General features: G+C 32.9%; 1 protein-coding gene across 2 annotated transcripts in view; it reads left to right on the forward strand.

Moving 5' to 3' along the window:
* Positions 1 to 1841: 1841 nt before the first annotated feature.
* The window catches only part of LOC127729072 (heterogeneous nuclear ribonucleoprotein 87F-like), a 49107-nt gene continuing 34434 nt past the window's right edge, over positions 1842 to 16514 (forward strand). The window contains exons 1-5 of one of the 2 annotated variants that reach the window (XM_052236723.1): positions 1842 to 1953; positions 4640 to 4936; positions 7487 to 7697; positions 9231 to 9359; positions 11562 to 11639. In XM_052236723.1, coding sequence (XP_052092683.1) covers positions 1900 to 1953; positions 4640 to 4936; positions 7487 to 7697; positions 9231 to 9359; positions 11562 to 11639 — 769 coding nt within the window. In that variant the 5' untranslated portion in view covers positions 1842 to 1899. The remainder of the gene's footprint in view (positions 1954 to 4639; positions 4937 to 7486; positions 7698 to 9230; positions 9360 to 11561; positions 11640 to 16514) is intronic. The other variant, XR_007994488.1, reaches the window with a different exon arrangement.

The following is a 16514-nucleotide window of genomic DNA, read 5'->3' on the forward strand; positions in this document are numbered from 1 at the left end:
CATACAAATCAGGGGCGGATCCAGCCATTTATAAAAGTGGGGGGTTCCAACTATATGTCCCCATTCCAATGCATTGATCGTCCAAAAAAGAGGGGGGTTCCAACCCCCGGAACCCCCCCCCCCGGATCCGCCACTGCAAATCTTATAGATATGTTATACAAAGTTAATTGGTCGACTAGGATGAAGGAACTTAGGACTGATACTAATAAACGAAGATGTGTTGGATAAGGGCAGAAAACACACGTGATACTTTTCCTACATGGCGGGACATAAGATTTACCGTACCAATCTCGACGGGACGTGCTTGCGTAATTTAATACGACACAGAGCCGAACTAACAATTATTTTGTGAGTCCTATACCCTAAGATATCTATCTTTATAACCCAGAGAACCCTCAAGCGTATAGTTTGAAGTCCACCGACTGCCTCTCAACATTCTCCCTGTAACTCTTTTTGTTTAATCTTTTAGCTAGACCGGGACTTGAATAAGTTTCTACATCCATGCAAACCTGACAGAATATTGCCGTTTAAAATCTAAGCACTGCTTTAAAACTAAGATTAGACCGTTTATTCGCAATGTAAGGTATATGCTATCCGCACCTTAAAATCCTGCCAGATTCAGGCGGGGGCGTGGCGGGTGATGCGCCCCCTAAAATTTGAAAAGCATGTGTTGTCCTCAGCTTAATAAAGAATATTTCGATAATTTTACCTCAAAAAAATTTTCGCCTCGCAAAATTTCAGTTTGCGCCCCCCCCCCCCCCCTAACCTAAAATCCTGGATCCGCCCCTGTGTATAAGTAAATGTCTTAAATATTTTTTTCAATGGATTCAATTTAATTTGGATTCTGTTAAATATAAAGATAAACATTTCAAACAAATCTTTTTTCAATTAGTTTTGAATGCCTTTTTTAACAATTAGTCCTTAAAGTAAATGGTTAATAAAAAATATATCAACCTGTTCTTCAATTAAAATCCGAAACAGTGGTAACCGTCATTCTTGCTACGCTACGTTGACTTTAACCACTGCAACCAAGTCCCTACGTTAGCGGAGGATTTTTTCAACGTTCTTGAAAAAAATATAATGTGTTAAATTTATTTGTATCTTTATAGATATCGATACTGTTTATTTGATTAAACATAGATGTCTAAGGCCATAACCAGAAGTCCATTAATAGAGCACTAGTAATGGACTTCTGCTATAACGTATGCTATCAGTCATTATGGGAAAATGATATTTTGAACTGGAAATATATTTTGGTGTACGAATACTTATTTATCACAATATGGATGTAAAAGAGACAATTCGGAACGTTCAGTGTCAGCTGTATCCACAGTTGACACTGAAACCTGAACAAATATCTTCTATATATAAAATATCATAGAGGGAAATAATATCATAGTCAATTTGCCTGTTGGGTTTGGAAAGAGTATCATATTTCATGTGTTGCCCAGTGAGTAATTCCAACAAACATCTTGAAAGTGTTCACGTTCATTATTTAAGACTTTTTATTTTCTTTCGTGTCCAGTTTCGGAGTTTGCCTTTTCTTTAGTAGAATCGAAATTTGAAGAAGGAAATCCATAAGTTTAGAAAATAAATTGGCTGAAAAATAAAAAAAAAAGTCGTAGCTAGATCTATATAAATTTGAATACTTTCAGGTTCGTGTTTGGATCTTTTGCGGAATCTATGTGTTTTTGCTCTTTTCTTTTCTTTTCATTCTTCTTTTTTATTTGTATTTACTTTTTTCTTATTTAACATTTGAATGTTCGTTTCATTGAAACATGTCTTAATTTTTTATTTGAACATCAACAGGGATTATTCGAACGCAATCTAGTTCCTCCGACGGACAAATCACGTGGTCTTTCTTTCAACCGTCCATTCTACCGCTAACAAGGAACAACAATGCCAGGTTATGGAAATTTTGGGGGAGGCGGTGGAGGAGGTGGTGGAGGAGGGGTAAGAAATCGGTTAATTATAAACACTAATCATGAGCAAATTTAATACAATTATACATAACTATATAAACAGTCTTCTTGTGCACAGGCGATGTCGAAGTAAATCCGCGTGGGGCATTACAACGCACGCGGTTCCATTATGAGGGAATGACTATTGCAGTGAAGGCATAACATGTTAAATTTCATGTAGAGTTGCCAATTTTAATGAAAATCGAGAAGTATGAAACATTTGGGTAAATTTTATTATTGTATTATCAATTCATACATGTTCATCCAGCTTCTGAGCACTTAACGCAAATTATAACGAGATTCTATATTAATAATTTAATGAGTATTAAACAAAAAAGTTATAAATTCATGTATGTTTGTAGTTTAATCGTGAGATTTTAAACTAAACATGGGTTTTAAGGTAGCACAATTCAAAAGCAACTAAATTTTATCAAAATATCATTTTCAGCTTTTTTTGTTACTTCTTAATATTCCAAAACCAAAGAAGAAAAATTTATTTACATATCTTGCACTGTTAATGAGTTTTGATGATAATTAGTTTTATAAACAAATGCACGTGTCTGACTGATACAAGATAAGAACATGTGGGCAGTACTTTGTGGTTAATCAATAGAATCATTTGATAGCTTTATGACCACTGACAAGCAATACAAATAAAAGTTACGCAAAAGAGGTGGATTAGGGATTAATGGAAAAATGAAGATAATGAATTCCAAATAAAAATACATTTCACTAATGGAGCTGCCAGGAGAAAAAAAACAAAGTAACAATTTGGAGATATAGAGGGAATCAAAATATAAATGTACAGAAATTAAACAAATATAATTGTATAACAATTAATGTACTGGAATTTCTTGGGGGAGAATGTTTAGATATGAATTCTTTTTAAAAGAAAATACAAATTAAATATTTCATTTTCAGACTGCAAAATTGAACAAAATCTACTTTGTGTAAAACACCATATTGTCCTTGTATACAATTACAATTCTAAAAATGCCCCATAAGGATCCCCTAAACTGACCAACTGATCATTTTGTGTACACATGCATAACTTACTTTTTGTAACAATAAAAAAACAAAATTTATTATGTTATGTACTAAGTGAATAAAATCCATATTGAAAAAAGTAAATGCAATGTGCAATTAAACTTCTGAGATCATTAGTAGTAAAGGTTTATCATGGTGGGCGGAGTTTTGACCATATCAGTCAGTCAGGGGTACTACTTGTACAAGTAATTTTTATTTACTTGAAGAAGTAAATAAAATATACTTATACAAGTTAATTATATTGTTTGAATAATCTCCCCTTAATTTTCTAAAAAATTTACTTGTATAAGTAAATTTTTTTTACAATCCCACAAAAATTCTCAAGTTTTGAGATGTAAAATCATGCCTTTAACAATTTTTCTCAGGTTAGCTCATAATTTTTGATAAGAGTTCAATGTTTCATCTCATTAATTCAACAAAGAAACTGATTGAGCAAAAATCTTAAGTATTTGCGCAAGGCCTTAAAAAATTGCTCCTTGGGGGCTTGTAAATGAGCAGTGTTCTAAAGATAAAAGACAAATGAGATTTTCATTGTCCATGAAATTACACTTAAATGAATAGTAAAGACATCTGCAAAGGACAGACAATTCAAAATTCTGTTAGAGCAAAGAAGTTCTAAGAATTCAAGAAAAGAAGATAGGATGACTTTTTTACTTGTATAAGTAAAAAAATCTGAATGCCTAATGGACATAACTAGGCCAAAAAATAATTTACTTATACAAGTAAATAAAATACGCTTGTATAAGTATCCTACAAATTTACTTATATAAGTATATTATAATTACTTCTTCAAGTAAATAAAAATTACTTGTACAAGTAGTACCCCTGACTGTCAGTAGCAACTGACTATAATGATATAACATCTCCCGCCAGATCTGGTTTTTGATGCATAGGGTGTGCATTTTCTCTATATATTTAGAATTGCTGAAATTGAATGCTTTCTTACTGGTCAAAACCTAATTGATTTATGATTGAAGGTCAATCCTGAAATATCCCAATGGTACATGTGTGAATTATATTGAAGTTAATGGGGTACAAGTAGGAAAATCCTTATTTATGCAATTGTGACACATTCATTTTTGTCATGAAAATGTAGTTTTAAATGAATTTAGCTCCTAGATGGTTGCCCCTATATGCCTGATTTTCACACATGTTGTTCCTTGACCAGTTATCTTCAAAAGGGTGTCTCAGATTTCAAAAAAACATCAATAGAACAAATTTTATACCCAATTAAATTTAGTGATCTCTTATGAATTTAGTTTGCAAACTTCATTGAAGGTTTATGAGAGAATGAAATACAATAGGAAAAATCTGAGACACCCTTTTGGAGGTCAAACTGTGTTACACAAGAATCTATAAAATATTTTGGGATGCTATGAATAACAAAGAAGCTAATTTCATTCAAATGTGGACATCTAAATATAGCAACTAATTACATAATAATTAATTATGTAATAATTATGTCAAATTGACGTTTTCACCATTTGAAAGATTAATCTTTCTTCTTTCTTTTGGTACCTCATTTATAAAATTTAAAGTTGGATGAAAGAAATTACATCAGTTTTAAGTTGTCTGATTGGGGGTGAAAAAATCTTTGTATTGTGCTACCTTAAGCATTTATTTTTTTTCAGAGAGGAGGTCGAAATAGACCATTCAATGACCCAAATGATCCAGAATCAGAACAGTACAGAAAATTATTTGTTGGTGGACTAAGTTATGAGACAACAGATGATGGACTTAAAGAACATTTTGAACAGTGGGGAGAAATAGAGGATCACATTGTAATGAAAGACCCTCAGACAAAGAGATCAAGAGGTTTTGGCTTCATCACATACAAGAAATCACACATGCTAGATGATGCTCAGTCTAGCAGACCCCACAAAATTGATGGCCGTGAGGTGGAAACAAAAAGAGCTATGCCAAGAGAGGTATGATAATTAACATTTTAGTTCTGAATACAAATTTATGTGTTTGATTTTTTTTCAATTACATATACATTACCTTGTATCTGTAGGTATCCAGTAGTGTATGAGTTACAATTTTGATTGTACATGTACTTATTCAGATTTATTTTAGGCCGAGAAAAAAAAAATCTGTGTTTCCGGTAACCCGACCGACCCTGTTTTTTTTAGCCCCGACCCTAATTTTTTTATTGGATCTTTAAAAAAAAAATAAAAATTGGTATCAACCGACCCTGTTTTTGACACAGGCTTCTGTTAATCGACATAATTATTTATCTAACTTTCTTCTACTGGCACAGAAAGCCAGTAAAACATTTTATTTATGTCAAAAGGTATTCCAAATAGGTTAAAATCCAAGAAATTTGCACAGTAGGTTCTTTATATCTATTGACATGAGCTCCCTTTCGTTTTTTATATATTTTAGATTTTACGTTTCCGAGTTACAGGGTTTTATTCATAAAAAAAGGGGGTTTTCCAAAGGGAGATTTTCCAGTTTTCAGACAAAAAATCAAAAATGCTTTTAGCAGTTCTTATGAAACTTTGGTGAATTGTTTATATCTATTGATGTAAGCTCCGTTTAGAATTTTATAAATTTTACATTTTACATTTCTGAGTTATGGGGTTTTATTCATTAAAAAAAGGGGGATTTTCCAGTTTTCGGACAATAACTCAAAATGCTGTCAGCAATTCTCATGAAACTTTGGTGAATTGTTTATATCTTTTGATGTAAGCTCCCTTTACATTTTCATAAATTTCTAATATGACATTGAGAATAAATTGAACTTTAATTGTTTATAGTCTGACAACAGATTTGCTAAGTATTGCGCAACAGCACAGTGTATTGCACAACAGCAAGAAATCTTTAATTGAATATAAATTCAATTCATATAACCAATTTCAAGTTCTTTGACTACATTTATTCAGAAACCTATAATATGTCAAATATTTAATACAATCCAAATTCAGACCTGTATCAAGCTTGAATATTGTGTCCATTTTTGCCGTAACTGTTCAGGGTTGGACCTCTGCGGGCGTATCCAGCTGCGCTCAGCGAAGCAGTTTATTAATTTTGTAATCGTTTGATCAAGAAATATTTTCATGGAAAGTATTTCACAGTGAAATATTTTCATGGACAGAATTTCACAAGGAAATAATGTCATAATAGACAGTATTTCATAGTGAAATCTTGTCATGGACAGAATTTCATAGTGAAATATTGTCCAGAAGGAGGTGACAAAATTTCATGGACAAGGACACTATTTCATAATGAAATATTGTCCTGGACAGTATTTCATTATAAAATTGTGTAGGCAGACAATATTTTATATGAAATTTTGTCCGATGGACAATATTTTATGTTGCCATTGGTAAAAGTTTTTGTAATTGAAAGTACCAAGAATGTTAGTATGACCATTTGTGCTCTATGGCTTCAAACTTCTAACTGTACCCTAATCTTAAGGTTCATCAAAAGGAATTGAAAAATATGGCTGTGTTTACACCACAAAATCTATTCTGAGTACAGACAAGCAAATTCATCTAGGAAAGTTTTAAGGCATGGCTGTACCTAGGCATAAAAAAGTTGCAGTTTATGTTCCAGAAAATTAAAACCTTACCAGGATTTTGATGTGCATTTTTACTCCAGTCTGCAGAAGATAGCAAAATAAACAAACACTTGAGTTTCATTTGATACGGTCCACTCAGTTTCACAGTTTAAATCACCTATTGCTTCCAGATATCTATTGTCCATCTATGGTCCTTTCAAATCAATACAACTCACTACATCTTTTACATGAGGGGCGCTTCTTGTAACTCTTTCCCAACTTAGTTTATTTTGGCACCTTCTGCAGGAATAAAAAAAAAATGAATAGCAAATTCCAGTTAAATTTTTATTATTCTGTTATATATCTAGGTCTAGTCATGCTCTTAAACTTTTCCAGATGCACAGGTTTGGTTGTACCCAGAGTGAAATTTGTGGTGTAAATACGGCCATACATGTATTTGCTAAAAGGTTATAATGAACCTTAAAATTATGTACACACTGTCTGTTTCACAAGTTGTCACAAAATTAAATGTCCTTTTATCAGCCAAATTTTTTGTAGAAGCTTGAGAGGAGATTTTTTAAACATTTGACTAAAAAATTTGAATCTAGCAAATTTATTTCGTATTCAAGTACCTGTAAGTATTACCTGCAATTTCAAGTATACATTGTACATAAATTACTTGTATAAGTACATGAAGTACCATCTATTTGTCCATTGTTGATTTATTTTTTAGAATCTACTGTAAAAGCAGATTTTTTTCGTGGAGGATTTAATTTCGTTTATTTCGTGGAAAGAATATATCCACGAAATTAAAACCCCCTCAAAAATTTAACCTAAATATAAGATCACTTCCAAATACTGGAAACCACGAAATTAAATCCCCATGAAATCTTATAGTTATATAGAGACAAAACCACGAAATTTTAACCCCACGAAAATTAATGTTTCTACAGTTTATATATTTATATTTTAATAGGATTCAGGAAAACCAGATGTTCATGAGGCTGCAAAGAAGATGTTTATTGGTGGCATGAAAGATGGAACATCAGAAGATGATATACGGGAAGTTTTTGAAGAGTTTGGCAAAATTGCCAAAGTTGAAATGGTGACAGATAAAGCTACAGGCAAACAGAAGAGCTTTTGCTTTGTAGAGTTTGAAGATTATGATCCAGTTGACAAGTGTGTTTGTAAGTATAGCATATACATATACATCAAGTAGACTGGAAATCTTGTTTATTGTTGATATTTTGTTGTATTATTATCACCTTTGGTAGGATGAAAACTATTTTTTGTAAGGGTAACTTATTTAAAATTTGAGAAGGTAGTAAAATTTAGATTTTATTTACATACATTGTAGAATATATATATTATATTACATGAGGTCTGACCGTCTAGCTTATTAGGAAATATGGCTACACATTAAGTTGAAAAGAATCAACCTGAAATATTGCTATGATCAATTAAATGATAGAGAACTAATTATTAACTTTTCTATACAATAACAACATATCAACCAAACCTTCTCAAATTTTTAGGAGCCAGACAGAGGGGGGCATTATCATGATTATAATTAACCTTGTTTGTCTGTAAGTCCCAAAATTGGTTTCGGTTCTTTAGTTTGCGTTATCAAAATGTTTTGAAATTTATACACAATGCTTATTACCACCATAACCTGATCTAGTTCAAATTTGGTGGTGAACGTTTTTCAACGTTCTCGTGTTGTGCCCCTTTATAAATGGAAAATTGTTTTGTCCACACTCCAACTGTTGTATGTTATGACAAAATGTTTCATTTTCACACTCTTGAATTAGTATATATATTGACTCTTGCATTTTTATAAGCGGGTGAATTTGTGTCCCCTGGACACATTATTCTTTTATATTTATGCAAAAAACAAAAACTTCATTTGTAAATCATTGCGCCCAAAATAAGCAGAATATTTACACCATAATTTTCAAAAATAATATGAAAATAAAACAAAAATAGATTAATCAAAGTGTAACATGATTATTTTTTATATGTTGTTTATCATGACAATTGATGTTAAAGATTGGGTTTTTGAAGATTTTCACTTTTGCTGATCTGGGGTTACAGGTCTTATCTGATTTTAATATGGCTCTATGTTGTTTCTTTTCATAAGTTGAGAACCTTTCATCAAACCATTTTTCAAATTTTTATATGTTGTTTCTCATGACAAAATGGTGGTCAAATAGAAATTTGATGATTTTCACTTTTGCTTGCAGTTGTCAGGAGTTGATATGACCACTGATTGCTTCAACAATGACACTTAAAAATGTTAGAAAAAACAAATTTCCTGTCATTTTGATGGCCAATTATTTTTAATATGACTGAAACATAAAAATATGCATTTATATTTTCTGTAAATAATATAAAAATTAGGAGATATGGTATGATTGCCAATGAGACAACTATCCACAAGAGTACAAATGAAGCGGATGTAATTTATAAGTAACCGGCCTACCATCAACAATGAGAAAAGCCCATACCATATAGTCAGCTATAAAAGGCCAAGACAAGAAAAATATGAAACAATTCAAACGAGAAAATGGACGGCTATTGGTTATTACCAAATTTTACAAGACAATTTGATAAAGACATAAATACCAATGAGGGAGTCTACCTGGTGCTTTGCATTCACTCATTTTCTTTATATCTCCTTGATTATCATAAAAACTTAATTTATCATTTTCAAATTACAGTGAAGAAAGAATTTATCCTTAATGGCAAGAAGATAGAAGTTAAGAAAGCTCACAAAAAAGAGGGAGAAGGCGGTGGTGGTGGTGGCAGAGGAGGTGGTAGAGGTGGAGGCAGGGGAGGAAGAGGCGGAGGTATGTATTTAATTATTAAGTTCTATATATCTTTATGCCAATTTTTGCCAAATAAAACTCTTGATAACATAATTTGTTTGAATAAGATGAAAATATGACTTTTGAAAGTCTTAAACACGAAATGATCTTCATTAGTTCATATCAGGTCAAACTTAAAAAAGTATGCATGTCATAACTCTTCCTAATTCAGCTAGTCATCTTTTTTTACCCTCGGGTGGGGGGGATGGAGGGGGAGAAGGCCAGGGTTCTTTAACCGAAAAACTGGACTGGAAATTAAGAACACTGCTTTTTATACGACCGCAAAAAAATTTTGTGGTCGTATATTGGTATGACGTCGTCCGAAGACACATTGCTTTTCGCACTCTAACTTTAGTTTAAGTGAATGGATCTCTATGAAATTTTACCATAAGGTTCAATACCACAAAAGGAAGGTTGGGATTGATTTTGGGGGTTATATTACCAACAGTTAAGGAATTAGGGGCCAAAAATAAGCATTTTTGTAACGTCCAGACATAACTTGTGTGTTAGTGTATGGATCTCTCTGACATTGTACCACAAGGTTCCATATCACAAAGGGAATGCTGGGATTGATTCTGGGGGTAATTGCCTCAAAATTTAAGGAATTAGGGGCCAAAAAAGGGGCAAAAAACAAGCATTTTTCTAGTTGTATGACAATAACTTGTGTGTAAGTCTATGGATCTTTCTGAAATTGTACTACAAGGTTCCATATCACAAAGGGAAAGCTGGAATTGAGTTTGGGGGTAATTGCCCAAAACGTTTAGGAATAAGGGGCCAAAAATAAGCATTTTTCTAGTTTCCAGACAATAACTTGTGTTCAAGTGTATGGATCTCTCTGAAATTGTACTGCAAGGTACCATACCACAAAGGGAAGGCTGAGATTGATTTTTGGGTAATTGCCTCCAAATTTTAGGAATTAGGGGCCAAAAAGGGGCAAAAAACAAGCATTTTTCTAGTTTCAGGGCAATTACTTGTGTGTAAGTGTATGGATCTTTATGAAATTGTACTACAAGGTTCCATATCACAAAGGGAAAGCTGAGTTTGGGGGGTAATTGCCCTAAATGTTTAGGAATTTGGGGCCAAAAATAAGCATTGCCTGAAAATTTTAGGAATTAGAGGCCAAAAAGGGGCAAAAAACAAGCATTTTTCTAGTTTCAGGACAATAACTTGTGTGTAAATGTATGGATCTTTTTGAAATTGTACTACAAGGTTCCATATCACAAAGGGAAAGCTGGGTTTGAGTTTGGGGGTAATTGCCCTAAATGTTTAGGAATTTGGGGCCAAAAAGGGACCTAAAAACAAGCATTTTTCTAGTTCCAGACAATAACTTGTGTTGAAGTGTATGGATCTCTCTGAACTTGTACTGCAAGGTACCATACCTCAAAGGGAAGGCTGGGATTGAGTTTGGGGGTGATGAATCATAAGGGGTTCAAAAAATTTGGGGGAGGGATTTTTTTTTCCCTTTTTTTCCTTTTTTTTTCTTTAAAATTTTCCATTTTAATTTGGTTTTTCTGATTTATATATAAAAGCAAATAATAATGATATGGTTTGAATAGGTAAATTAAAAAAAAATTTAAATTCATAGACCGCATTCATTCTGTGTCTGAAACCTATGCTGTGTCAAATATTTAATCACAATCCAAATTCAGTGCTGTATCAAGCTTGAATGTTGTGTCCATACTTGCCCCAACTGTTCAGGGTTCGACCTCTGCGGTCGTATCAAGCTGCGCCCAGCGGAGCATTTTATTACAATATTCTGTTAAAATACGACTTGCAACTGTTTATTCATGAATATACTGTATTTTATCAAACAGGTTTTTGCCTAAGATGAGGAAGTTCAAAAGTGTTCATTATTTGTGTTTTGTATCCTTGTACAATGCATTAAAGTGAAAAGTAAGATGTTTGTGTAGGGTAAAATTTGCAGTAAAATGTCTTGCACTATAAATTCCCAATATATGACATTCATTGAGAGAATTACTGTAAAATCATCCAGGTAAGACCTTTCTTTTTTGTGGAGGTAACTGTAAACACAGATAAACATTATAAAGTTTTGAATTATTCTTTTGAATAGTTAAATTTTAGAATTTTATGATTTTTAATAAGAAGTACAATTAATCTGGTGTAAATTTTAGAATTTTATGATTTTTAATAAGAAGTACAATGTATCTGGTGTTTTATTTTCAGGACAAAGTAGCTATGGCGGCTATGGTGGTGGCATGGGTCAAAGCTTTGGTGGTCAGGGTGGAGGCTATGGTAATCAAGGTGATTATAGAAAAACGTGATTCCTCAGGCCAATGTTCGTTATATGACCTATTTTAGCCTTTAATACCATCACCAGATTGCTACTAAAAGTTACTAAACACTTTTAATTTCTATTGAACACACTCAGAATCCCATATTTTAGAAAAAATCTGCCTTATTTGTATACTCATTGATGAAGTAATAATTTTTGTTCTTGATATTGAACATGAACAATACAGGATTTAGGATTGTCCACAGTTGTACAAGGTTCAAAGTAATGGATGTCTGAGGTCCATGACATTTTAATTCTAATTTTGTAAACCAAAAGTCCAGGACCTTACACTCCTGATAGTTAATTTTAAAACCTTACCTATCACTTTCTATAAGGGACATGATTTGTGTATATGAAAGTCCTGAATCTATCACTCCTGAGAATGATTTTAACCCCTGACCTATTACTTTATTGTGTTTCTAGATCGATATGAATGTGTTTCTAGGTGATATGTAAAGATTGTCTTATAAATTTTGTTTCTAGCTGGATATGACTTGGATTGTATTATTTAATGTGTTTCCAGGGGTTGTTCTGAGACGTGGACTTAAAGCATTATTTCTTCAAATGCTGTCCTATCAAATCTACTGTGCATTTCTTGGATGCTTGATTTTCTGGGGGGCTCGGTGGCCCCATGCTCCCGGCCTTACTGAAAGAGCCCTAAGATTTCATGTTGGTCATCAACATGAAATCCCAGGAAAACCCCTGGTTTCTAGGTGGATATGTAAAGATTGTTATTTTTTAGTGAGTTTTTAGTTGGATATGTAAGGCCAACCTTAAAAATTATTTGTTTGATATTGCCTACCCAAGCTTCGTATGGTTGGGTAGGGTTGAAGGGATTTTATTTTTTTGTGTCGATAACGTATGTTACATGCATTATTTAGACCAGAAAGCGACATTATAAGGAGGAAAAAATCTTTTTAAAAAAATTTGTAACGATTTGTGTCGTGAAAGTTTTCGGGCATGTTGGTTTTAAGATGGGTAGGAAGGCAAAGTAACATCAGGCCAACCTTAAAAATATGTTTGTTTGCAGTTTTCCGACTGTACCTTTAGACTGAAGGGTCGGTAGGTAGGAAAAATATTTTATTTTATCAGCCAAAATGAAGTTTAAACAAGCAGTTACACAAACCAAGTTTCTTGTGAAGAAATTTTTTTTAAAACAAACACTGAAAACCAACATGAAATGAACAGGCATTTTTAGATAAAAACTTTTCAACCAAAATTGAAACTATAACATGGTGTGATTATCCAATTTATGACATTATTAAATACTACTAAGTACTGGAACACTTATAAGATCTTATAAACAAGGAATGACTAGAATTGTTTTAAAGAAATTGTTCACTGACATATGCTTCTTTACTAGAAAGTTTTCATGAGTAGAGTACAATGTATTTTCATTAGGAAAATGTAGATATCAAAGATTCATAAGACAATGTAAGAGTGTTATCAATAAAAACTAGAGGCTCTCAAGAGCCTGTGTCGCTCACCTGTATTTACTGATGCTTTGGAAATCATGTAAAATAAGGTTAAAATCATAATTAATAGTATTAGATATTAAATATTATGATAATATCTAAGATAATATTAAAAAACTGCAAAATTTTTGTAAAATTACTAACTGAGGGGCAGCAACCCAACAACAGGTTGTCGGATTCGTCTGAAAATTTCAGAGCCGGTAAATCTAAACCTGATGAACATTTTTGCCATGTGTCAGATTTGCTCTAAATGCTTTAGTTTCAGAGATATAAACCAAAAACTGCATTTTACCTCTATGTTCTAGTTTTAACCAAGTCGGCCATGATGGTTGGAAGGCGAGGTCATCGGACAAATTTTTTAAACTAGATACCCTAATAATGATTATGGCCAAGTATGGTTAAATTTGTCTCAGTAGTTTCAGAGAAGAAGATTTTTGTAAAAGATTACAAAAATTTACAAAAAATTGTTAAAAATTGACTATTAAGGGCAATAACTCCTAAAGGGGTCTACTGACAATTTTGGTCATGTTGACTTATTTGTAGATCTTACTTTGCTGAACATTATTGCTGTTTACAGTTTATCTCTATCTATAATAATATTCAAGATAATAACCAAAAACTGCAAAATTTCCTTAAAATTACCAATTCAGGGGCAGCAACCCAACAACAGGTTGTCAGATTTGTCTGAAAATTTCAGGGCAGATAGATCTTGACCTGATTATCAGTTTTACCCTATGTCAGATTTACTCTAAATGCTTTGGTTTCAGAGATATAAGCCAAAATCTACATTTTACCCCTATGTTCTATTTTTAGCCATGGCGGCCATCTTGGTTGGTTGGCAGGGTCATCGGACACATTTTTATACGACCGCAAAAAAATTTTTGTGGTCGTATATTGGTATGGCGTCGGCGTCGTCCGAAGACACATTGGTTTTCGCACTCTAACTTTAGTTTAAGTGAATGGATCTTTATGAAATTTTACCACAAGGTTCAATACCACAAAAGGAAGGTTGGGATTGATTTTGGGGGTTATGGTAATAACAGTAAAGGAATTAGGGGCCAAAAATAAGCATTTTTGTAACTTCCAGACATAACTTGTGTGTTAGTGTATGGATCTCTCTGACATTGTACCACAAGGTTCCATATCACTAAAGGAATGCTGGGATTGATTTTGGGGGTAATTGCCTCCAAATTTTAGGAATTAGGGGCCAAAAAAGGGGCAAAAAACAAGCATTTTTCTAGTTTCATGACAATAACTTGTGTGTAAGTGTATGGATCTTTCTGAAATTGTACTACAAGGTTCCATATCACAAAGGGAAAGCTGGGTTTGAGTTTGGGGGTAATTGCCCTAAACGTTTAGGAATTTGGGGCCAAAAAGGGGCCAAAAAACAATTTTTTTTCTAGTTTCCAGACAATAACTTGTGTTCAAGTGTATGGATCTCTCTGAAATTGTACTGCAAGGTACCATACCACAAAGGGAAGGCTGGGATTGAGTTTGGGGGTGATGAATCATAATGGGGGTTCAAAAAATTTTGGGGGGGGATTTATTTTTTTTTCCTTTTTTTTCTTTTTTTCCTTTTTTGTTTCTTTTAAAATTTTCCATTTTAAGTTGGTTATTTCTGATTTATATTTAAAATCAAATAATAATGATATGGTAGGAGATACACACCAAACAGGATGTGTAAATTATTATATAATAAGTATTGTGCAATAGCAAGAAATTTTCAATTGCACAGTATTGCACAATAGCAAGAAATCTTCAATTGCACAGTATTGCGCAATAGCAAGAAATCTTCAATTGCACAGTATTGCGCAATAGCAAGAAATATCCAATAGCACAATATTGCGCAATAGCAAGAAATTGTCAATTGTACAGTATTGCGCAATAGCAAGAAATATTTAATAGCACAGGATTGTGCAAAAGAAGATACTTCCTATAAATTGCTTATTTCTTGACCAATTTCAATGGGGTTTTATTCTTGATTTCATGGGGTTCTTTAATATGCTGAATCTAACCGTGTATTTAGTTTTTGGATTTTGGGCCCCGTTTTTAAATTGGTCCACATTGAGGTCCAAATGTCCAAAATTAAACTTTGTTTGATTTCATCAAAAATTGAATTATTGGGGTTCTTTGATATGCCGAATCTAACTGTGTATTTAGATTCTTAAATTTTGGTTCCGTTTTCAAATTGGTCTACATTAAGGTCCAAAGGGTCCAAAATTAAACTTAGTTTGATTTTAACAAAAATTGAATTCTTAGGGTTCTTTGATATGCTGAATCTAAACATGTATTTAGATTTTTTATTATGGGCCCAGTTTTCAAGTTGGTCCAAATCGGGGTCCAAAATTAAACTTTGTTTGATTTCAACAAAAATTGAATATATGGGGTTCTTTGATATGCTGAATCTAACCATGTATTTAGAGTTTTGATTTTTGGGCCCCGTTATCAACTTTGTCCACATTGGGGTCAAAAGGGTCCAAAATTAAACTTTGTTTGATTTCATCAAAAATTGAATTATTGGGGTTCTTTGATATGCCGATTCTAACCGTGTATTTAGATTCTTAATTTTTGGTTCCGTTTTCAAATTGGTCTACATTAAGGTCCAAAGGGTCCAAAATTAAACTTAGTTTGATTTTAACAAAAATTGAATTCTTAGGGTTCTTTGATATGCTGAATCTAAACATGTATTTAGATTTTTGATTATGGGCCCAGTTTTCAAGTTGGTCCAAATCGGGGTCCAAAATTAAACTTTGTTTGATTTCAACAAAAATTGAATATATGGGGTTCTTTGATATGCTGAATCTAACCATGTATTTAGATTTTTGATTTTTGGGCCCCGTTATCAACTTTGTCCACATTGAGGTCAAAAGGGTCCAAAATTAAACTTTGTTTGATTTCATCAAAAATTGAATTCTTGGGGTTCTTTGATATGCTGAATCTAACCAAGTATTTAGATTTTGGATATTGGACCATAATAGGTGAATGTCCAATTTAAAATTTTTAAGTTCTTAGACCACATTCAATCTGTGTTAGAAACCTATGCTGTGTCAAATATTTAATCACAATCCAAATCCAAAGCTGTATCAAGCTTGAATGTTGTGTCCATACTTCCCCCAACTGTTCAGGGTTCGACCTCTGCGGTCGTATCAAGCTGCGCCCTGCGGAGCATTTTATTAAAACTAGATACCCTAATGATGATTGTGGCCAAGTTTGGTTAAATTTGGCCCAGTGGTTTCAGAGGAGAAGATTTTTGTAAAAAGCTAACGACGACGACGGACGCCAAGTGATGAGAAAAGCTCACTTGGCCCTTCGGGCCAGGTGAGCTAAAAATTAACCATTGAATCTTTTTCAATTGAAAAAAAAAAAAAA

The sequence above is a fragment of the Mytilus californianus genome, unplaced genomic scaffold (genome assembly GCF_021869535.1).
Source record: "Mytilus californianus isolate M0D057914Y unplaced genomic scaffold, xbMytCali1.0.p SCAF_2, whole genome shotgun sequence".
Classification (NCBI taxonomy): Eukaryota; Metazoa; Mollusca; class Bivalvia; order Mytilida; family Mytilidae; genus Mytilus; species Mytilus californianus.